This window comes from Ptychodera flava, chromosome 17 (assembly GCF_041260155.1).
Source record: "Ptychodera flava strain L36383 chromosome 17, AS_Pfla_20210202, whole genome shotgun sequence".
NCBI lineage: Eukaryota > Metazoa > Hemichordata > Enteropneusta > Ptychoderidae > Ptychodera > Ptychodera flava.
The window spans coordinates 2795048-2820677 of record NC_091944.1 but is presented as its reverse complement, the minus strand read 5'-3'; the positions used below and the strand labels follow the sequence as shown (position 1 = coordinate 2820677).

The 25630-nt window shown below is 37.2% G+C and overlaps 2 protein-coding genes across 5 annotated transcripts in view; both read left to right on the top strand.

Moving 5' to 3' along the window:
* LOC139115153 (uncharacterized) overlaps window positions 1–25630 on the top strand; it is a 146376-nt gene that overhangs the window by 89881 nt on the left and 30865 nt on the right. The window lies entirely within an intron of this gene.
* On the top strand, window positions 5988–24772 carry LOC139115150 (alpha-2,8-sialyltransferase 8E-like). 4 transcript variants are annotated; one of them, XM_070677058.1, is made up of 8 exons: window positions 5988–6123; window positions 13832–13897; window positions 17589–18169; window positions 19335–19479; window positions 20237–20349; window positions 21279–21368; window positions 21699–21943; window positions 23545–24772. In XM_070677058.1, the coding sequence occupies exons 2-8, from the start codon at window positions 13883–13885 to the stop codon at window positions 23781–23783; spliced, it is 1428 nt and encodes a 475-aa protein (XP_070533159.1). In that variant the 5' UTR covers window positions 5988–6123; window positions 13832–13882; the 3' UTR covers window positions 23784–24772. The 4 variants fall into 4 exon arrangements, with proteins under 4 accessions (XP_070533159.1, XP_070533160.1, XP_070533161.1 ...); XM_070677059.1 differs by lacking the exon at window positions 5988–6123 and adding an exon at window positions 6929–7092; XM_070677060.1 differs by lacking the exon at window positions 5988–6123 and adding an exon at window positions 6966–7258.

The following is a 25630-nucleotide window of genomic DNA, read 5'->3' as shown; positions in this document are numbered from 1 at the left end:
GAACTTTTCACTCAATGCAGATCATATCGATATATCACTCTGGACGGGGCAGAAAACAAATATTTTAAAAACCAGTTTTCTGAGGTTATCCAATGAAACAGCTGTGTTTCAATGACCAGAGATCATTTACAGTTTGTGCTTGTGAAAACTGAAATGTTGACTGACTGTCAAATTGTAGAAATGAGAAATGAGGGCAACAGTTGATTATCATTGGGTACTATAAATGTAGACAATTGGCAAGGAAAAAGACGTCTAGGCAAATCAATTTTACCATATTATAGCTAATGTTATATTGATTTTTATCGCTTTCCTAGTAGATTCATATGTATAAAATGTTGATGTCTTGTAATGAAATTTCAAAACCATCTTTGTTACACACTTCTAATCACTTTATTCCAGAGGATAAAATTGAAGTTAATTGTCAAACATATGCGGAACACTATATGGAAAGAAGTTGTTTATAGTTTGTGCCATAGACTATGAAGTGAAATGACACTATGAGGTCAAAGTCACAAATTAAATTTCTAGAATACAATTGCATTTCTAATAACTGAAGTTCAGTGAAGTACATTCATGTCAATTTTCAAAGTTACATAGCAGCAGAGATATATAGTTAGTTTTGTATTGGTAAGCAATATCAATGTTTTGCTTGGCGAGAATCCCAATAGTGCAAAAACATTATCCTCATATCAAGATTTCAGATCAACGTTATTGACATGACGTCATCACCTAAATCTGCTGAAGCAAGGTCAGTGGTTTCTTATTTGTGAGAGTACACATTAACACCAATCAGATTGGTTGATCAGACTCAATCCTGTAACCGATATGAAAACGACAGACAGCTGGAAAATTACACGACTCTGTAAGCAAATTTCAACAAACCAGAGTCATTAACAAAAGTAAAGTTTCAACTGTCAGAATCCTTGAATAATCTACCATTCACAATTCTTAACTCTGTATTTATATAAAACTGATCATGACTCGTGCTCGCGTTGATAAACACTCTTGGAATAGCTTATCTAATAAGTGATATATGGCCGAAAATATCATATTGTGGGACTGCTGGCAGCTATATTGAATTTATGCAAATTATAACAATCCCTATGTAAACCATCGTATCTCCCGAGTCCAAAGTGATAACCAGTGCCAAAGGAATAATGTTAGACTTTAAGATAAGTAAGATAGCTTAGTTATCTTAAACTATAACACTGTCTTATTAGTTATATTAAAGTCTAACATGTACACGTATCATGAAATGCGCGCTAATCTCTCCAGTTTTCGCCTACTTGTATATTTAACCGGTTCGCGTCATCATTGTCACCAGCAGTTTCCTCCTTCAGTGATCGATTTCAGCTACAAGAGTACATTACGGTAGAACAGCCTCGGGGACAGATATTAGGACTCTCAAACTTTTTCCGTTCCTTTCTGATCTACTACTTGCGGGGTCCATTTTAAAGCTCTTGATGTAAGAAAACTTTTCGCCTACTTATATTTTCGAAAATCGAATTCTATTTTTCATAGAGTTAACACAGGGATGGCGGCCATTTGGAATTTCAAATATCGGTAAATCTTGAGTAATTTGTTTCTCTTGTTATAAAATTGACACGGTGACCCTCGATTTTTATTCTTGATTTTGAAAGAGAATGATTGATATATTCTCCTCTGAAAGGTTGGATATACAGGTGTGCGCCGTGTTGGCTGCCCCTAAATTCAGCTCTGACAGTTTTCCTGTTTTTTTATCGGTTGATTTGTCTTTGATACAAACTTCACCATACAAGGAACTGTGAACCACCAAGGACTACACTGGTCTGCTCCAGTGCTATTCTGGGAGAGACATTTTCTGGTAAACTCAAGTTTTTTTACTTCTAGAAACGACAGCCGATACTGCAGTGGCAGTTTGATTATTCATCTATCGAAGCTTCTATTTTGAGTACATCTGAATAACAATTGAATGCTGCTTTCTTCTGGGCCTGTCATTCAAATTGTAATTTCAATTACTGCTACATCTGTATCTGGATCATCACTGCTGCACAGACGACAGCATTCCAAATGCAGTATCACCTTGTAGTCTTCACAATTGTATTTCTGTATATGCTAATGTACCATCAACCTGAACCAATAACGTACAGTAGACATGAATTGACACATTTCCGTGACAAGATACCTGGTCCTTTGTCATGCACTCCTACAGTGTGGAGGACAATAAGATCACTTGGCCTCCGGTCAAAAAGTCCTACCCATAGAGGGACAAGAGCTGTGAAATATAAACTGAAGAAGGCTGGCAAACAACACGACAACATCAATGATAAGGACATGACCGTAGCTTTACTGAATGCACACTCTATAAATGATCCAGAGCGGCGTACAGAAATTTCAACATTTGTCACTGATCATGCCATTCAACTCATGTTTCTCACTGAAACATGGTTAAAGCCTAAGGGAGATAATGCCAAGTGTTCTGACATTACACCTCCAGGATACTGTATAAAATCCTTTCCTCGCCCCTCTAGGGGCAGTGGACTTGCCATCTTCTACAATGAAGTATACACATCTCGTATTTCCTTCAAGGATACTTTTTCCTTTAAACATACATCGTATGAAGTTGCACAGATCTCGATAACTCTACCTCAACAAGTCATCCACTTCTTTTGCATTTATCGACCTCCACCAAGTCGGAAGAATAAACTGACAGACTCGTTGTTTTTAAATGAATTTCCAGATCTGCTCGAGCACTGTAATACACTGTCTGGTTCCTTCATCATTCTTAGTGATTTCAATATTCACTGCGATAGTCCACAAAACCCGACTACTTCAAAAATGATGAATCTTCTTTCTATATTCAGCCTAAATCAAACTGTCTCTGAACCCACCCATGACAAAGGTCATATTGTCGACTAGTTGATGCACAGATCAGAACAATAACTTAGTTCTGTCCACTGATGTTTCCAGCGCTATTGCAACTGACCATCTCTCCATCATCTGTCATCTGAATGTTGCAATACCATGCCAATCAGATGTATTCGTGACAGCACGTAACATTCGCGACATAAACCTTACCGCCTTGAAGGAAGATCTTCACCACAGCCTTGCTAGCATTAAAGAACCTACAGCACAAACTCTTAACTTCTGTCTCCGATCTGCTTTGGACAAGCATGCACCAGCAACGAGATGTAAAGTTTCTAGACGAAGGAATGCTTGTTGGTTTAATGCTGTTCGTGACAAATTCAAGGCAGTCAAAAAAGAGCGTCGCCGAGCAGAGAGACAGTGGCTGAAAACTGGACTTACAATCCACAAACAAATATATAACCATACGAAGAGAGTTGTCACAAAACTTGTTCACTCAGCAAAAACCACTTATTTCTGTAATAAGGTTAGTGAGAGTCGTACATCGAAGCAACTGTTTGGCATCACACATAAATTACTTGGATCCAAAAGAGCCTCCCCTACACCAACAATATTCCCTGCAGTAGAACTTCCACAGCGTTTTCTGAACTTTTGTCAAGAAAAAGTTGAGACAATCAGAGCCAGTCTTGATTGTCAAAATATCTCCCAGCCTTTGAGCTCAGAAAGTTGCTTTCGAGGTATGCCTCTCAGTAACTTTGATCTTGTAAATGATGATATTGTAAAGAATGCTATTTTAAGTTCCACTGCAAAGACATGCGACCTAGACGCAATGCCGACCGATTTGTTGATAGAATGCTTAGACACCGTGTTACCATACATCACACGGGCTATCAATCACTCCCTTGCATCGGGCACATTCCCTACTAGTTTCAAAACAGCTTTTGTTAAACCAGTGCTGAAGAAACAATCTCTTGACCCAAATCAACTTATAAACTACCGACCCGTCTCAAACCTTCGTTTTTTGTCTAAAATACTGGAAAGAATTATTCTATCACAATTAAGTGTTCATCTTACTTCCCACAACCTTTTGAATCCTTTTCAGTCTGCATAAAAACCACACCACAGCACTGAAACTGCTCTATTGAAAATAGTCAATGACATTCTGACCTCCTTGGACTCTGGCAAAATTACCATTCTCACTCTCGTAGATCTATCTGCTGCATTCGATACTGTCGATCATGGCATCCTCCTCCACAGTCTTGAACATACTTTTGGAATCTCCGGAACTGCTCTATCCTGGTTTCAATCTTACCTCTCAGGCAGAACTCAAACTGTAACTATCAATGGCATACGATCAACAACATCATCTATCTCTTTTGGTGTCCCGCAAGGCTCAGTTCTTGGCCCCGTCCTATTCGTTTTGTACACTGACCCTCTTTTTAGCCTCGTCAGAAAATACTCATTAAATCACCACGCCTTGCCGATGACAATCAATTATACAAGGAAACCATTATCGATCAAATAAAATCAACTGTTGAATCTGTGCAAAGTTGTATCACTGCCATCAAGCAGTGGATGACATCTAATAAACTCCAGTTGAATGACAGTAAAACAGAGGCAATACTTATATCTTCACCCAGACAAGCTGCCAAATCATCTCTCCCTCCATCCATATTTCTGGGCGATTTTGATATAATTTTCGCCCCCAGTGTCAAAAACTTAGGAGTCACACTCGACTCTAACATGAATATGTGTGAACATGTGCAGAATATTTGCAAAGCTGCATACATTCAAATTAGACAAATTAGCTCTATTCGTCACTTTCTCTCCTTACAGGCTACTCAAACGTTGGTCTCTGCACTTGTTCTGTCTCGTTTAGATTATTGCAATTGTCTCCTCTCTGGTTGCCCTAAACAGCTTACAGACAAGTTGCAAAGAGTGCAAAATGCTGCCGCTCGTCTCGTCTGTAATGCTAAAAAGTACGATCATGTCAAACCCCTTTTGCAAAAATTACACTGGCTGCCTATTAGTTCTCGTATCCACTACAAAGTTGTATCTACTTGCTTCAATTAAGTTACGGGTACAGGACCGCAATATCTCTCTGAACTTCTACATCAATACACTCCAAAAAGACAACTCCGTTCTTCCTCAGATTCTCGACTTCTCAGTATTCCAAGAGTTTCCACAAAGACTTGGCGAGAGATCTTTCTCTTACATTGGCCCTGCATTATGGAACAAACTTCCTTCTGACCTTCGCCACTCCAGCTCTACCCTTTCTTTCCGTCGTTCCCTCAAGACTTTTCTCTTTAAACAGTAGTTTAACCTTTTTCGTTTTCCTAGTCTCCAGTCCCGGTGGTTCATTCATTTCCCCTGTTATTTTTTACTATTGCGCCTAGAGCTCTGTTCAGAGATTAGGTGCATCACAAATGTACTTTATTATTATTATTATTGATCAAAGTTTAAGTTTTTCACTTTCGAGGCGCCTTCAAATCTAGTTTTGGATTTTAACTTAGCTGATAGACTGATTGAAACATGATGTCAAATTACAATGCATTAATGAATACAAAATATTTTCTTGTACACATCCTTTCAATCACCGTTTTTCCACTAAAATGTACTGATAGTCACGTCAGGGCAACTTCTGGCAGACGGACTTTCATAACAGCGCCATCACTGGTTGGAGTTTGAAAGACGTCAGATCCCCACCACCTGTTGCTGCGTAACATGTTAATACGAGTGCGCCAGAAAATTACGTACACGTTTCAGTGAGGTTCCATTCCTGGTGCTCTTCGACGAAAATAAGCTGACGTATATGCCATCACTGGTTGGCGTTGGAAAGACGTCAGATCCCCACCACCTGTTGCTGCGTAACATGTTAATACGAGTGCGCCAGAAAATTACGTACACGTTTCAGTGAGGTTCCATTCCTGGTGCTCTTCGACGAAAATAAGCTGACGTATATGCCATCACTGGTTGGCGTTGGAAAGACGTCAGATCCCCACCACCTGTTGCTGCGTAACATGTTAATACGAGTGCGCCAGAAAATTACGTACACGTTTCTGTGAGGTTCCATTCCTGGTGCTCTTCGACGAAAATAAGCTGAGTCAACGTATTTATCTGACCATTGCTGCACACGGGAAGTATCCCTTTCGAAATATTCGACTCGTTTTAGTGACACAGACACCGACTGCTACGCCACGCCCTGAGCTCAAAGCCCTGGTAATAAGCAACAGGAATGAACACAGACTTCGTTTACCGAAGATAATGTTAGATTCGATGGTAAGTCGACCATGGGCAGAGGACAGCTCGATATTCCAGATAACGACAGTTTAGGACGAATATAAAGAAACAAACTCAGTGGACCAATAATTACACCGACTTTTAACGATGAGCATTTCGCGGGAATTATTGTTTTTAAGAAATATCTTGGCGACACTTCCTTTAGGTCGCCGCGGTATCTGGAACTGTTTTAATCGGGGACTTTTATGGAACGAATGTTATCAAGTCAACCCTGAAGAGGATTCAGAATTCGGGATTTGTTAGTTTTAGGCTTGATGTTAAAGTAGTATGCGCTTTGAAGGTGAAAGACTTAAACTTTTGATAAAACTGTTCTCTAGGAAACTTTCGAACATTCTCATTCAAAATCAATAATACAAGTCAAGATTCATAGTGCAAATGTTTGTACCAGAGTAACAAACTGTCATAAATTCGACGATATTTGGAATTCAAAATGGCTGTCTTTACTCAATTGGAAAAATGTAAACTCCGATTTTCATGAAACGAGACCCTGAAAATTGTATTTACTTGAAGAGCTCCACAATTATTGTAGATCAGAAAAGTATTGTTAAATTTTAGAGTCCGAATATCTGTTCTCATATTGTTGTCAGTAATGTTTCACAGTTCCTGGGTTAAATTATTTAAGGTTTAATTGTGTGATGCTGATTGTTTGAGGCTTATCCCCATTTATAGTGAAATTAAGATCACATCAACAACAATAAAGTAAGGCAACACTTACTTTGATCAATTCTGAGACCTACAGAGGTCACAGTGAAACGTCACTTACGTGTCTTCATCTCAGCCAATCACACGCGCCGCAATGAAACGTCACGTCAAAGTTGCCTATTGGTTGCGATCATTCGAATTGCGACGTTTGGTCTCAAATCGCGGGGTCTATTTTTCAAAACGACTGAGAAAATTCATACGTCGATGTGATTTCTGAGAAGATGATGAAATTCCGGACCTAACGAGGTACATGAATGTAGTATTCTGGCGGCTCAAGTTGAAAATTTTGGTCGCGGGCTTTTTTAGTGGGCTTTGGTCACACCTTTATGGAAATCCGGTCACGACATACAACATGCGACCTGCGACTTCAAAACTGCGACCTGCGAGATCACGACTTGATCCATGATTTCAGGTATTTGGTATTTATTGAGAGTATGAAAAGCAGTCACAAGTAATATCAGTGATAGGTGGTATCATTTAGGAAAGAGATGAGCTTCGATGACACAGCTGTGTTGGCCTACGTGTTGTTCGGTTGCTTTCGAAGTCCGGTTTCAAAGGGACAATGCTCAACTGATCACCGATTTTCATGAATAAAATTTGTTTTATTGATAGGCCTACTTCAACAAGCATGTTGTTATATATGTTGTTCCTAAAGTGGTGGCTATTTCACAGATCGAAATGACCTAGCTTAGGCCTAAAGAAGTATTCTGTGGTTGTTGTACTTCGATTCGGTGACCATGCACCCATGTGGTGGTGGCTATTTCACAGATCGAAATGACCTAGTTTACGCCTAAAGAAGTATTCTATGGTTGTCGTACTTCGATTCGGTGACCATGCACCCAGCGCCGTGGGCGCACAATAGGCAACGAGGTAGTGACGTTGGTTGTTTGCAAACACTGCCATGGGTGGGATGGTTAAACACTTGCTTAGTTGTTCAGAGATGTATTGAAAGTCATGCATCGTTGCTGTTTTATTGAGTAAATTGTATGAGGGAAATTCGTCTCCGAACTCGGCGATACGTGCGCGGCCATTCTATTTCATAACTTCCTATATTTCTATTGCATACCACAGCGGCCATCGCTGTGTGTATCGAACCACAAACGACTGTGATTTGAATTCAGTAAATGTTCGATGTTACATCTCAGAGAATCATTATAACTATCTGTTACACCTGGGCCTACCGATTATCACCTTTGCCTGAATATTACGGAAGTGTGCAGGGTTCACACAATTCGAGCCTAGCTTATAACTAGGGTTTGTGGAGTGGCCGAGGGGCTGTGGTCTGGCAGAAAGACCTTCCTCGACTGTGATGTCTTCGCCAGGTGACTGGATGCCGTACGTTGTGAGTTCATATTACATCGAACATTTACTGAATTCAAATCACAGTCGTTTGTGGTTCGATACACACAGCGATGGCCGCTGTGGTATGCAATAGAAATATAGGAAGTTATGAAATAGAATGGCGCACGTATCGCCGAGTTCGGAGACGAATTTCCCTCATACAATTTATTTAATTAAACAGCAACGATGCATGACTTTCAATACTGAATTTCTGCCAACTTTCTTACGTCTAAGACACACTCGACTGCACCTACGTCTCGCCATGGCTTATTTTAAAATTGACGACTCGTTTGTTAATTTTCACACTAACAGCCAAAACACAACTCGGACACTAAACACACCAAAGCACATACAAGACGAGATGGTTGATGTGTGAAGCCACTTTCCCTTTATTACGTCGCAGTTGTGAAGTCGCAAGTTACACCTAGGTCTAAATGCCGAAGTCGCAGGTCGCATGTTTCAAACTCGCAGGTCGCAGTTTTGAAGTCGCATGTCGCATGTCGTGACCGGATTTCCATACCTTTATAGTGATTTTTCTCGCGTGTTAGCTAACCCGACATAGTCCTGTTCAAGGATATTGTCCAACTAGTGAACAGTCTATCTAGAAGCACTTCCTGGTTAGCGTTGCGCTCTAATTAGCACGAACAGTTTTTGATATCGCGCAAAAATCACAAAATCTGAAAACTGATCAATACTCGCCCCATTTGATGCCCCAGTCACGAATGTTACATGTACAAGGACACTGGCGTAGCTACGCCAATGACCTCGTGTAGCCTTTGCAGTATTTTCGTAATAACTCACAGTATCGTTGTAATAACCACTTTGCCTTATATGTGTAATAGCATAAAAACGTCCCGGTTTACGGAAGTGCAGCAAAATACTTCATGTTTGATCGCAGAGAATTTGTTATTTTTGTGACCGGTCGAGAGGTCTTTCTATTCCTTAACAATGGGGCTGGCACGAAAACTCTTGTGAGTGAATATTCGAAATCAAAGGCATAAAGTGGGGCTCAAGTAATGAGAACTTGTACGAATTGACCTTAAGTATGCTATAGTTGTGCAAATTTATGTTTATGAACAAGGTACTGGCTAAAAATCTTGAAAGTTCCGTAATGTCAACAAATGTCAGAGGGAACGCCATCTTGGAAGAAGTCAATTCAGTCTGGCACTATTAAACAGTTGCTCGACGGGAGATCGCGTTATCGGGAATAGTTGCATTTCACACTGAACGCTGTGAAGAATGTTAAGTAAAGGTTGGTGCTAAAATTTTTGCCGAAACGCATTTACATTGGGAACAATGCTCACGAAATTTGCACTGGAAACCCGTATGACCTTTGACATCGTTTTCCGAGAGGGGTAAGGATGGCCGTGCGGGCAAACTGTACCTTATACATTTCTCAAAAACGACTCATCAGATCAGAATCAAATCTGGTACATAGATTCAGTTTGCAAACAACAAGAAGTGATTATTTTTGGTGGGTGTGGCTTGCTTACTTTTTTCTCATTTGCATAATTGATGATTTTAGAAAAAAATGGATATATATTGAGAGCGACTGCACACAATTTAATGAGATTTGCTACACATGTTGATCACACCATGATATATCAGCCGTGAAAGACATTAAGGGGTGACATTATAGATAATTGCTAATTTGCATGCTTGATGAACTTTTCTGATTAGGGATATATATCTGAATTGACTCGATCAAAATTGACGAAAAATGTAAAGCATATTGAAGATACTATGATTTAACATTATTGAAAGTCATTAAGCATTTTTACTTCAGCCAATTTCTTATTTACATATTAAATAAACTTTCCCAATTAGGGATATATATCTGAATTTACTTGACCAAAATTGATGAAACTTGCTATGTACATTAAAGATACAATGATATAACATTATTGAAAGTCATTAACTGTTTTTACTTCAGTCAAATCCTCATTTTCAATATTTAATGATCTTTCCTAATTACAAATATATATCTAAGTAGACTTGAACAAAAATCATGAAACTTACTATGTACGTTGAAGATAGTATGATATAACATTATTGAAATTCATTAAAGAGTTTTACTTCAGCCAATTCCTTATTTGCATAATTAATAACTTTCCTAATTAGGGATATATATCTGAATGGACTCGACCAAAATTGATGAATCTTGCTACATATATTGAAGACACTATAATACAACATTATTGAAAGTTAAGTCATTAAGAATTTTAATTTTTCAGCCAATTCCTTTTTTCCATATTTAATGAACTTTCCTAATAAGGGATATTTATCTGTATTGACGAAACCAAAGTTGACGAAACTTGCTATGTGCATTAAAGATACTGTGATTCAACATTATTAAAAGTCATTTAACATTTTTACTTCAGCAAAGTCCTAATTTGCATATTTTATGATAGCATTTCAGTTAATTCCTAATTTACATATTTAATGAACGTTCCTAATTAGGGATATATACTTGGATTTACTTGATCAAAGTTTGCAAAACATGCAATGTACATTGATGATTATACCAGGTTATAAGAATATTGAAAGTCATTTCACATTTTTATGTCAGCTTATTTATAATTTGCATATCTAATGAGCTTTTCAGAGTTCGGCACATAAAGCTTGAAGGACTTGACTAAAGGGAATTACACTTGCTGTATAAAGTGGTGATACAATGACAGCAGTCAAAGAAATTAATTATTTTTATTTCAGCTAATTACATATATGAATACTTAATGACCTTTAGAATTAATCTGTGGTGAATATTATTTATTATGTTGATCATAACACTTTCAATGAAGTTGCAAACATTTGGCAAGGGTTCAAATTTTTTCATAACTGCAATATGTAATGAAACACGTGAACATTTTCAGTTCATATCTGGTCTATCACTGGACTTACATGTATCTATCTATACAATGTTCCCAGGGAAATAATTTGGAAACTGTACTATGCCTTTCACTGGACTTATCATTGTACAGTCAGTCATCTTTCAGCCATTTTAACCATATTGGGTCTGACTGTTGGTCACACTCTCTCAAGTATCCTTTATTACAATATTCTCAGGGAATGTTTTGGAAACTTTGATTTTCCAGAGGCTACCAAATTGTAATTTTGATAATTAGCAAAATAATTTTTCCAGATTTGGACTTTATACCAACACTTTCAACAGGTGTCATCAAGATTTTGGCAAAAGATTTCAGTTTTAAAAATCGTCCGGTCAGTCTATTCTTTGTCTGTGGTCTGATGTCAAATGTCCACTGTAAGTAAGCTTATAATGAGGTATTTGCACACTTGCTTGCCTAGCACATCGCCCTAGACCCTCGAGAACTCTAAGGTCTATGTCCAAACTTAGCTTATATTCTGTTTAGAAATCAAAAAAAAAAAAAGAAGATTTCTATATGTACTCTGTGGTCGTAATTTTGCAGTCCCAAAGTGCTACTGCAGACGGTCTACACAATGGGCGTGAAAAGCACAGTGACCTCGTAGCTTTGGTTTCACATGATGAGAGTTGACGACAAATGTCATAAGTCAAAGGTTCCGTAACTCGGATGGTTGCAATGTTACACTACTTCCACGTGCTTCGACCGAGGACACTTTTTTCTCCCTGTCTGTGGTTTTATTTATTGACCCTGAGCTGTCGACAGTGGAATACACTCCTACAACATTATAACTGTAACCACGGAAAATGGGGGCATCAACGTTTTAGAAACAAGAATAGACGACATGAGGGAGCCTCAGTAATTACGAGGGGGTGGGCCGGGGATTTAGAAAACTGTCCAAGGGGAGGGTCACTTTTCATAAACCTATCTGGGAGAGGGTCATTTTTAACAGAAGCTGATTTTAAAGCCTAACCTTCGATAGTCCATGTGATATTTCCTGAATAGGAAATCAGAAAATCACCGACGAAATGCACTGATTCTTTTAAATACACATTATTTATGAGTTTCACAAGCAAAGAATACAAGAGACAAGTATATATGGGACAGGAGGGAAAGTGTATAGCAACTATCAAACTTATATAAATGCACAGATATTATTAGTTTTATGTTCTCTATTGGAAAAAAATTGTTCGTACTTCTCTCATAGACTATCATGTACAGTAAATCAACATTTCGGTGAAATTCTAAAATCCAATTTCTTGCACACACATGGACTTGTAACCACCCTAGTCTAATCTCAAGTACATTAAAATGAATTATCAACAGTCTATTAATACACAGATTTGCCTATTTTTTGTATTGAAAATATTATCAAAGTTCTCTCATAGACTTCCATATACAGGAATCAACATTTTTTATGATATCCAAAAAGCAAATTTCTTGTCCATACGTACACACTTGCATATTTTACTTCCCACTTCAAGCAAAGTACATTTACATATATTATCAAACATATATAAATGTATAGATATAGCTTTTTGTGGGGAAATAGTCAATAGTTTGCCTGATAGACTCCCATATATTATGATTTTTTATTTTTTGGGTGAAGCACAATATCAGCCACATCTTGCCTTCTTATACCGTTAGTTGCGCAAAATATGGTGACCCTTCTGTAAATGCATGAAATATCATGTCCCTCCAAAAATGCTTGCGTGATAAATTGCGACCCTCCCTCCAAAAAAGCCAGCCCTTCCCCTATTACTTCTGTCCCTAACTTACGTGACAATGCAATCAAGTGTTATGTAAATTAGCTTATACTGTTTCAGAAATTCCTGGGGAGAATACTGCAGTGGTTGGGGAGGGTCACGTTTTAGAATGTCAGACAGGGGAGGGTCACATTTTCGACACGAGGATAGAGTGGAAAGTCAAATGTTACAGTACACGCGTGCACTGAATTCCCCTGGCCCACCCCTGTAATTACTGAAGGCTTTCTAACTTTGCTCAGTTCTTCCAGAATGATTGGGTTTGGGGGGTCGGGGTGTCATAGAGTGCAGTTCCTTGCTATTGACACCCAGTTACACTCTGATTTAAATCTGTCACCCAGTGCTCTTTCGTCAGTACATGAATGGAATACATTCATGTCCGTGTAAAGCTACCAGACCTCTAGCCTGTCCCTACTACCTTGGCTTTTATCAGGTATATGCAGCAGCTCGGCTTGGACTGCCGTGTGTTACCGGCTATATGCCTAGTGAAGGCCTGTAGCACTAACATGCAGCCACGCAGAGCTGCAGTTCAGCATATTGGCTCGCCAAGATACTGTTGGCCCCTCTTAATTTAAGCGCCTAATCTCCCCCGAAGTTCTATCAACCACGGCACTTCCTTCCCTCTTTGTCCGCTACTGGACTGAAAGATCTGTCGCTCGAGGGCGAGCGACAGATCTCCCCGCCCTCGAGTGACGGATCTTTCAGTCTATTCCGCTACGTGCACTGCCAGGAACTTTCTCCCTACCCACTGTAAAATCTGAAATTTCTTCCGCTCCCAAAGCCAATATTCTTGATATTTTTTAACTTTCCCGCCCACTGAAAAACCGCGCACTAAGACCTTTTGCACAAACAGCTTCGTTCAACTAGAGGCACCTAAAGACATGAAGGTACCACCTTATGACGCGTTTTGTTCGTTGATAAGATAATTGATATTTACTGCTGCATATTTTTCGATGAGGTCGATCCAATTAGACTAATATCTTGTCTTTTTGTTTTCAGATTTAAGTGATTTCGAAAATTTCTTGTACGCGAAGAGAAAGTCCATCCAGCATGGGATTCAGACGGGTAAGTACCGTATGGATGAACAGAATGTTTATAATCATGCAAATTTGGGTGAGTGATATTATATCTCCCCAACTGTCCAGGAAGATATGTGAGTGATTAGGAGAAAGTTGAGATCGCCGGAAAGTTCTGAAAAAGGGTACGTTGGATCCTACATACTACGAATGAAATCCTGCTCGCTGTGTCAGAAATTCTGGTTTGTCGTGCTTTTTAAAAATAACTTATGATGGGGAACTCCAATCTTCTTACAACTCTTCGATAAAAAATGTTAAACCAAATTGAAAACCTGTAAATAATACGTTGAAACGTGTTACAACGTCACTATCTACAAACATAAGAGAATAGCATTTAGATTAAAACATATAACAGGTATGAAGATAGCGTTGTGTACTTCAGCCTAACCACAGGGATATATTCAGGGACAATTAATACTAATAGTATATAAACAAACGAGTTTCGTCATCTAAAAATCTTGTTTTTTCTGTCTACCTTTCCCTTACCTATACGCTCTGCCCGCTTGAGACGTGACGGACTACGCCCTGTGTCAAATACGCGTGGTAAAATGCACCCTATTTCTTGCTTCCGTGCGTGACCTGATCCATTGTGGGATTATCAAGTCAGATTTAGACTCGATAATCCTGCAAAGTATTCAGGTCACGCGCGGAAGCAAGAGTTCACTGAAAGAGGGCGCATCTTTCTACGCACGCACTTACACGCACACACACACACACACACACACACACGCACACAGACAGTACGCTGTCCGTCAGGTCTCAAGCAAGCAGAGCTTATAGGTAAGAGAAAGGCAGACAGAAAAACAAACTTGTAGACGACGGAACGTATTTGGTTTTTATCATATTAGTATTTATAGTCCCTGAATATATCCATGTGGCCTAACACAATATAAAGAAAATTCAGGATAAAAAACCAGAGCAGAGCTCTCTTTTTGTGTTTTAATCCTAAATGTCAGTTTTTAAATACTGAATATGCGTTCTGTAGTATTTTTTATCAGTTCTGTGGTGCAATGTCTCAAAGGCCCAGTTGTTGTAACGTTTGTTGCTTTTTTTACTGTTTTGTTATGTATGTCAATCCAAGTTCTTGTTCTATTCCCAAAGCATGCTAAAACACCTGTCAATGCTTACAAGTGGATTCTTGTCTGGCCCAGAATTCTCTTGTCAACAATAACAAAAACAACGCAATTTACAATTGTAATGGCTGAGTTGACACGGTGAATATTGTGCATCGTAACATGCTTCGGTGAGTAGTACAAAAAGCTTTAATGTAGTGAAAAATTGTAAAAAATTACAGCTACTTGCATTGGTGTTTTCTATTGTAATTATTAAGACTTTTCCAAATATTGGTAGAGAGAAATAGACTTAAATATTAAAAACATCTGCACATCATGTTGCTTTGATTTAACGTACATTTACTACACACTGGAAAGCTTATCATCTCATCACACAAAGTGTCAAGTTTATATATAGACATAGCGTCTGTCAGTTCCTTCAATAAAAACTTTCATTATCACGTGTTTCAGTTGATGGCCGTGAATGACATATTACAGGCAGAGAAAATGTCGGAATCAAGGCCTGTCATTGGAGGGGGAGAAAAAGTCGGGACCAAGGCCTGTCATTGGAGGGGGGGGGGAGGTCAGGACCAAGACCTGTCGGCAAGCGTATAAGTGGGAACCGTCCTCCCCGTCGTAAGACAGTTTCGAAAATTTAAACCAACTGTAATGATAATTTAAAACCAATTATTTGATTTGTTAAATGAATTCATGATACGAAAAGTTAAAACGATGGTAGTGGCCCTTGATATCATAATTACCGTTTTTAGCTCATATGGTCAGCTATTGTCGTACCGATGTCTCTGTCTGTGTTTCTGTATGTCTGTCTGGCGCAATATTTCAAGAATGGCTGGTCGCCGACCAGCGATAATTAGACTCTGTTTGGGAATGGCAGGAAGTGGCTAGTCTTAAGATGGAGTGACCTGTATAATTAATACTAATTTGCATAACTATTTTTTGAGAAATCAAATATTTCATATTTTGTGAAACTTACGTATGCGACCATATAGCAGATTTCAAGGTTAGCTAGAGGTTTTGACAATGGATCTGCTCATTTGCATGTTTAACAAACTTTCCTCATCAGTGATATGAAGGACCAAAGAAGATGAAACTAGCTCTGTTCATTGATGATAGAGTTATATATGATTCAGACAAATTAAGTGAGTGTGGGGTAGTGTATGTGCGTGTGTGCGTGTGTACGTGTGTGTGTGTATGTATGTATGTATGTATGTATGTATGTATGTATGTATGTATGTATGTATGTATGCATGTATGTATGTATTTTGTAAATAAGTATGTATGTATGTCTGTATGTATGTATGCATGGATGCATGCATGTTTGTGTGCGTACGCGTACATATGCATGCGTATATGTATATGTATGCATGTTGCAGTTTAAAGGAGATACGTTTGAATATTTGAATACTTGCATACATGTATATCTATTTGTGTTATAACCCATGTAATTTGACTAAACACCTGTTAAAATATTTAAACTAATTATTTTACATTTGGCGGCGTTCCATAGATACAGATATAGTAGTGAAAGACATTTTGCATTTTAAGCTAATTGGTAATTCGCATGATTAATGGCATTTCACAATTTGGCAAGTATAACTTAAAGTGGTTGACCATAGACCCTCGAGGGTCTATGGGTTGACCAAAGGCAATTAATCACATATAAGTATACAGATGTCCTCGTGGGAAATTAATAGCGCCCGATGCGAAAAGCAGAGCGTTATAAATAATAATGCAAATTACTTCAAGTATGAAATGATCATATCTGTTCCTTAAATTTCATGCATCCTACAATCATCAGACAGAACTAAATTTTTCCTAAATTTTAACTCTCGTTCATATGGTTGAGGACTATCATTACAATGTGTTTTAGATTATGTTGAAATTCAATATGTAATATTTGTTTTGATGGCGACATTTTGAAACATACTCTAAGCGTTTATTTAACAGTCTCTGTGTAACTTTATCATTCGTCTTTGTCAAGCCAGAAGTGTCATTTACAAGGCCGAAGAGTCAACAAGAAGGTTTACATCGGCCTCGCTGATAAGCCCTTCAAGACGAGCTGTCCTGATCACACGCAATCGTTCCATAACAAAAAGTTAATTTGAGAACCGAATTACCAAATATTATATCGAATTTCAACAAAGCCTAAAACACAGTACGTGTATGTTGATATGTTCCAACAATACAAATGAGAGCAAAGTACTAAGAAAAATTAAATTCTGTTGTATGATGATTGTAGAATGCATGAAACTTATGTAACAGATATAATCACATTGTACTTGAAGTAATTTGAGTTGTTATTTGTAATGCTCTGCTATTTAGCACCGAACAATGCTACTTTCAACGGGGATATGTATATATATATATATATATATATATATATATATATATATATATATATATATATATATATATATATATATATATATATATATATATATATATAATATATATATATATATATATATATATATATATATATATATATATATATATATATATATATATATATATATATATATTGCCATCATTAACCGGAAAGAATCGAAAGAATACATATTTGTTTCATCGATATATTAAAACAAGTTTTTTCAAATCCACTCACAGATTAAATGGGTATTTTGTACGTATCGATGTCGTAGTGCGAAGGCGGCCAAGGTTGCAGTTCTTATTTTGCTGGCGTTCCTAAATTTGCTACTGGTACAGCTATATACAGGACGGATGGACATTACAAGCATTAGAGGTCGAACCCTGCAGTGTGTTAGGAATGCATCTCACCTAAACAACAACTTGACGTCCGTTCCAAACTTTTGTGAAACTGAAGTCGTAAATCAGTTTGGGTTTCGTAACAGAACTGAAGACAACCGTGCATCGGTCACTGTGCTCAAACAGACGTCAAATTATTCCAGTCACCTGAACGAGACGAAGACAGTTCAGGTAAAAGTTTTCAATGTCACAGCCATGGTGAATAAAACTACGACTGTGAAGAACAGTACTAACCTTCTCAAAATCACTAAGGAGAAAAGTTCAAATGCGGCCGTGCATTCGAAAATAAGAATAGCTAAAAAAATAGTTAAAAAAAGAATACAACCTGCCAAAAAAACCAGAATGCCCATTCCTGAATATATATTGTACGAATCCGTCAAGAGTGAGTGGCAATTCAACGCAACAGCTGCACAGGAATTCAGGTAAATGTATATTTTGTGATGATTTTTTTAAAAAGCGTTCTCCACTCGCCGCGAATTCAGTCTTTCAAATTGCTTAGTCATTGATGGGGCAAGCTGCGCAGATATCAAACCGACGTTGTTATGAGCGTATCCAAATTACAGAGAATAATATTGTATCTCTATGTCAAGAACATGAATCTTCGGATAATTTCAAAGAAAAAGTGAAAAAAATGTCTGATACTGAACTCAACGAATGAAATCGTGCACAATAACACTCTGAAATGATAGGGAAATTTAATGTAAAAGTGAGTTAAAGTCATTTTTATTTTCTGGTGAATTGGCAGATCAGACCAGACTTTCATCCACGATTTGATATGCCCATCAACACCTTAAATATTGATGCGTACTTTTGAAATGTCAAAGTCACTCAAGCTGTTGGTATATGGTAGCTCCGTTGAACTTGAAATTTATCATATTTTTGAGACTATATAATAGGCGCAAATCTTATTGTGAAGAGGCATTTTATTCGTCTCGATCGTGATCCTATGTTGTACAGGTCTATATAATAATATGCGCCAGTACACACAGCTATATACACTTATGGCCGTCCACATATTGAGCAAGCACTGCCCATTAAAGCAGAAATTGCATGCACGGAAAACGCATCAACAGCACCTAAGGCGAAATGACAGTTCATAATCGTAAGCCTTTTGGGGTGACATGCATATGATGAAATTCAGCCGTAAAGAACTTGCGGAAAGTCGTTGTGGAAATTGTGGAAATACATTCAGTATGCCTCAAATTATCCACGTTTTAGTCTTCATCAGTCTGATACAAGTTATTTTGTAAGGAGCACTTTAAAAGTTAATTAAGGTCACTCGTTTTCCTTGTTTGCATTTCTCATACCCGGCTGATTAATTCTATTATCAAATTATTATTTATTATTTATTATTTTCATTATTATAAAATGTACCTATAGTAAGATCCACTTCGGTTGTATGACATTTTATGTACATGTCAATTGTATTTCAGGTTGTCTTTGCCGTCGATGGCGATTCTCTACAGATATTTGATTGCATCAAAATGCCTTTATCAAGAGTTAGGCGGCCAATACGTGTATCTATTAGAAATGTCTTTCTTTCTGTCCCCTATTCGATGTCATATCTATTATTATGTTCACTTACAGATCATTGCTTGAGACAGAATGCTGTTCCTCAAATTTGCTCTTCCTGACAAAACAGAATGCAAAAATCAACACATACATTCGATACGAAGCCGAGCAACGATCGTTTGCAAAAATCTCTTCTGACGTTTACAATAGACTGCCGGAGGTAAGATCATTATTCTAGACGATCTTATTGGATGTGATAGATGGCGTGTTCAGATGACATCTAAAGGTCAACACAGTGTACTGAATTATCATCACTTTAAATATTTATCATGTCGAGTGTATGATTTGTACCGTACCAGACATTGTATGGGTGCGAAAACCACGGACCGTAGAGGTCTACGGTCGTTTCATGCCTTTTTGAGACATTGTTATCATTGTTTGTAAACTACAGGGTGCATGAAAATAATGTTATCTTACGTAACTACAGGGTGTTTGTAAACTACAGGGTGCATGAAAATAATGTTATCTTACGTAACTCTAGTTTGATGATTATGAAATCTATTAAAAGTGTATTCATTTTAAGTTAAAAAGCTACTAATCGTGTTCTTTTAATACTTAGACAGAATAATAAGCTTTGGAAAGAAAAAAACTAGAAGTTCGAAATAGAAGTTCAAAAAGGGCTGGCTATAGTTTCAACTAAATTCAGTCTTGTACTTTTGAACCCTGATTCTTCGAAGGAAAGGGATTGATTCGCAGTAAGTTGTCACGTGATTTCTGAGTTATACATCAAAAGGCCAAATTTACATTCAAGCTGGAAACCTTCAAAGGGCAATTGTTATTTCGTTTTAACTGACTTTTAATCCGCTGATCTACAAAAGAGTTGCTTGACCTGACGGGTCATGTGAAGTTCACCCATACTGTTCTCTAATGCCCCTGACCCTACATGCTTCTGTTACCCATGTTTTTTCTTGTCCCAGGATACACCTTTTAAGAAGCAAACGTTCAAGAAGTGCAGCATTGTGGGTAACAGTGGTCTAGTCTCTGGTAAAGGCTGTGGCAAGTCTATCGATTCTGCGGATTTCGTCATTAGGTAGGAATGTTTGTAAATTGCCATTTTGCACTTTGGAACATTAATTTCAGAGAATGAGCAAGCAAGAATATACATATTTTATTACTTTATGTTTACACTGCTAGCTCTACTCTCACATCCTTGAGAGCTAAGGATCCTTTATCCTTTCAATTCTGTCTGATGATTGCAGGATGCATGAAACTTCAGTAACAGATATTATTACTTTGTACTTGATGTTTAATTATTACTAACATTAGGTGACGTCAAAATATAATCTTATTCAATTTTCATTCAATTATCTACCGGACTATGGAATCTGAAAATGTTGAAAAAATAGGGAACCAAAATATCTTGAGATCCCCATTATTATTATTATTATTACTATTAATTTTTATTGAAACTCGATAACTCTATAGGTGAAACACCTTTTTCATGGAGGTCGAAGAGACAAAAGAAAAACACAGAAGTACAAATATACAAAAAAACTACGAAGAGGCATCAGACATGTAAATAGAATACAGAAAGTTGTTACAAGATTTCTTAAAACTAGTCAGTGACTTTATACCTTCAAGTTTCCCCTATACTACCCCCTGAATTTTCAAACCCCCTTGTATTCCTCCACTCCCTCAGCAGTATTTGTGAATGGGTTAACCTTAACATATTGAATTTGTTGTACCCTCGCTTGATATTGTTAAGACGCGTTTACTTATTGCATCAGGGATTTTTTTATTTGGTGGGTGATAAGGCAGCTTGAAGTAGTTTTTGTCATTGTTTGTAACGCTCTGTTTTTATCATCGAGCACTGTAATTTTCCACAAGGAGATCTGTATACTCTGAATTGTGTGTATATATATATATATATATATATATATATATATATATATATATATATATATATATATATATATATATATATGATACATATAAGATTTTGTTTGCTTTGAATTGCAGATTCAATCTTGCAAAGGTCAGAGGTTACGACAAAGACGTCGGTAACAGAACAGATTTGGTTACCTGTAACCCTACAATCTTCAGAGATAGGTAATAAGTAAAAGTATATGTTGTGTAATCGAGGAATGCATTGCAATTCTCATTAGTTCTCTTTTATGAGTACTGAGTACCTTTTTTTAGATGCTAGATGGAATCAAACTTCATTCAAATTTATCATATATCCGACTCGGCGGAACTCGCTGTATACACACACTCTGATTCTGTCTCTGTCTCATATACTCACATACTTTCTCTGGTCCTCCTTTCTGTCTGCCCACCAAGCCCCTCCGACAAACAAACACTCCTTGATAAACCAGACACGTCATGTGGATTTTTCTGCAAATTGCAGACGCATAAATATCCGCTATCCTTTGATTTCAGATACTCTAATTTAAGTACAAACGAATCTGTGGACAAGCTAATACAATATGTACTGAATGAATATGGAGCAGTTACATTTTGGCTGCCGGCGTTTTCTAATATCTTTTGTACCAAACTGTCTTTCCTGGCCCAAGATGTATTGAATCGGGTGCATATGGATGCCGTGTTCCCACATCCAGAACACTTTGGACTTGCAAGGGACTTTTGGAAAACTCGAGATATAGACCCGATCAGGATATCCTCAGGTAATGCAAGGAAATCTATCATTTCCCTGAAGTTATTTCCTCGGTATTTTCCTTCGGTAAACAATTGTAGACGTTCAATTTTGTAAACAAAACATCAAAGAGTGATGTCATTTTAGCAACGCCTTTCATGGAAGGATCTTGATTTGCTCTGGTCCGCAAAAGTGAATTTTCTTAACCTACATAATATGCTGTGCTGAACCGGTGTCCGTCGTGTCTCACCCACACGCCTGTACTCAGACAACGCATTATGTAAATTTGGAACCTTATGATTCTTACCGTCAGAAGTTCAGCGCATATTCAATTCAATTCAATTCAGATGTATTTCGGTACTCAGGCCTCCGGTACGGTGGCCCCTACACGCCACAGAACTTTATTACTTTCCAATATAAACTATAATTTTTTCTTGACAATATCTTTAATATTTATAAGAGATTTTATTTCTCCAGTGCGAACTTTAAATTTTGTACGGGAAACTTCATTTTGGAGTAAAAGGTTTTAAAACACTCTGAACAAAAAAAGTTAAACTTTTAAAAAATAAACTTAACTTTAACTTAAACAAAATATTTTTTTCTCCAAAGTTTTTTTTAACTTCAAACAAAATATTCGTTTCTCAAAAGTATTTATTATTTTGTAAAACAAAAGTAAAAATTGTTCAAGAGTACCAACTCCCCTACACGTCATGGAAATTTATTACTTTTGAACATAAACTCATATTTCTTTACAATATATTTAATATTTGTAAGAAATTTTATTTCTCCACAGCAAACTTTTAATTCTGAACAGGGAAACTTTATTTTTTTGGTAAATTGTTTTTGAAAACCTTTAACAAAAACACTTTTAAAAAATAACTTTAACTTTAAACAAAATATTTGTTTCTCAAAACCGTTTTTCATTTTGTAAAACAGAAGTAAAAATTGTTCAAGAGTTTAAGATTTTTGCTGAGCGACGAACTGTGTTTCTTAAATGGATGGCTATAACCTTATGTCCTCAGAGCAGAAAACTTAAATTCTTAAAGAAAAGTTTTATTTACCAAGAGTAAAAAATAATTTATTTATGGAAAAAGGATTTTCTCTGAGCAGCAAATTGAAATACATTGAATAAAACTTTTTTCTAAGTGGAGCGAAATTATTTTCTTAAGACAACAAAATTAATGCCTTCAAGATATATTTACTACATATGAGTGTGATTTAAGACTTTGGTAAAACTGAACTGAGAAAGAACGGAAAAGGAAGGATGAAAAAGTCAAACTTACTTTTCTTAAGAGCGCAATTTAGTTCTGAGGAGAATATTTCATGTGATTTTCACTCCAAAATTTTGGTTTTATTTGCAAATGACAACCATTTACTTTATTTTTGAAAGACAAAAAACCGTTATAAAGCAAAACGATTTTCATCATCGGACGGCACACTACTATAATTTAAATCACTGTTACAATATCTATCGAATTTTGTTTGCATAATTTTCTATGTAAAACGTGTAATTTGATCATTTTCAAATCCTGATGTCATCAATTTGAAAATAGTTCCGGGTCACTTTCAGTCAAATGATGACTATGCGGCTCGCTACGTCATCAACAAGTTACCATTTTATATCATTTACAGGACTCATGTTGATTACTGCTGCAATGAACTTTTGCGAAGAGCTGCATGTGTATGGTTTCTGGCCGTACTCCAAAGACGCATTGGGAAAACCAATCTACTATCACTACTTTGACAAAGAAGCGATAATGTTACCCGACTGGAAGATCAAGAAAAAATGGCATGAGATGCCCAACGAGTTCCAAACTTTAGTGACCTTACACAATGCTGGAGTCATTCGTTTGCACGTTAAAAATTGTTGACGAACACAGGACAGTCAAGCTGCAGCCACAAATTTAATCATGCACACGATGGGCAGCCCTCTCCTGTCATTTCAGGTTTAGCCAATACTCCATAGCAACTGTACGGTTATCGAAAACGAAACTGAATTTTACAGACAATCTGATCTCACAGTGCATCAATGGTCTCGTGTCGATTGTGTACGATGATCGAGAATGACTGCCACCAACGATGAAGTCGTCGATTTCTCTTCTCTTCTGTAATCGGAGCTGAAATGAAGAACCTTCAAATTTGAAAAAGCGGCATTTGTACTTCATTTTTCATTTAATCTTTCATAATAATTGACTAATATAATTCTAGCCTTGTAAATTATATTCACTACTTTCAGTATCCGAATGGCAAACCATAGAAGTCGGTGCAATGTCAAATATACACGTTTGTCGTAACATGTTAAAAGACTTTTAGGTAGCTTATAAGGTCAAAATCAAAATGAGTAGTGTTAAATTCCTCTTCTGACAAGTAAACAGTACAAGAGCGGGTAAATTTTTTATGCAGTGTGTTTCAAGCTCAGGGAGTCTACTCTCGTGTTCGTAGCATGATACCTCATTCTCTGTAATCCTTGTCGCTCTCTCGCTGAAAGAGAATCAAGTAGAGAGGTGATGGGAGTAACAGCGCCATGTTATTGGAATATAAATCCTTTTAATACATTGAGTCTTCTTCGCAGAGTCGACAAATTTTTCTATGTAGTGTTTTTGACGAGAAAAAGAGTGTCACACGCTCAAAGCCACGGAATAGAAAGTAAATTGTGTTGAATCTTCGACCTTTGTACTCAAGTCGATAATTTTGTTGTTGTTCTATTTCAGTTTTCATGTTTATATGCATATATATCAAGATTTGGTTTTAGCTACTGGTTGAAATTGTAGCGTTTCCTTCTTGAAAGTGTGACGTTTTGCCAATTTTGCAAGAGTCACGTGCACATTAGTCATAAATAAACGATATCTACTTAACACAAGTTCACTGTTGTATGGTCTTCGTACATTTACTATCATTTTCCACGACTTGAATTTGAAGCAGTAAAGAAAAAAAAACTTCATCAGTCTGTTCAGGCGTATAAGCTCTAGAACACCTAACTACAACAATTGTATATCCTCCAAGTTGATAACTTACATTGACGCTTAATATGTACGTGGGTATTTCTGTTGTCTTAGAATCAATCGAAGAGTTTCTTAAATAGATCACTTACGGCGAAGATGTCGGGGATACGTTTGTTGTCTATGAACTTCGGAAGTAATCGCAGAGTTTTGACAAATATACTGCACTACAAACCCAAGTTCCTTTTGTTATATGGCGTAACTTGTCTGTACCTCTGATTCTAACATAGTCTCCCTTCTTTTAATACATTTCTCAATCTTTGATCTTTCAATTCCATACTAACTCAATTTTCTTTAGCTTCTTATTAACAATTTCAAAAGCGCTGTGAGTGTTTCCTACCTATCGTCAATCATGGATCTATTTACATCATTCAGATTGGCGAGAGGTAGCCAAGTACAGCAACATACCGACTCTGCCTGTGACCAAAACCCTCTAAAATCGTAGATTTTGAAAGACACCCAGGGTGTATGCCAAAACTCACAACAAAATGAAACGCCATGAGTGTGCAATGGGGTAAATTACAATTTTCGTCACTGGTTTGGTATCATTACCCACGCATTTCCTGTACGGGCAGTAACTTTGCACTGTAATAATATTCTTTCGAATCTCTAGTGCATTGGTCTGTGCTTGATAAAAAGAACGCAACAAACATGTAAATCAGGGAGTTGATCTGTCGGATTATTTTCTCCACATAGAGTGTGTTTCCGCTGAAAGTCAA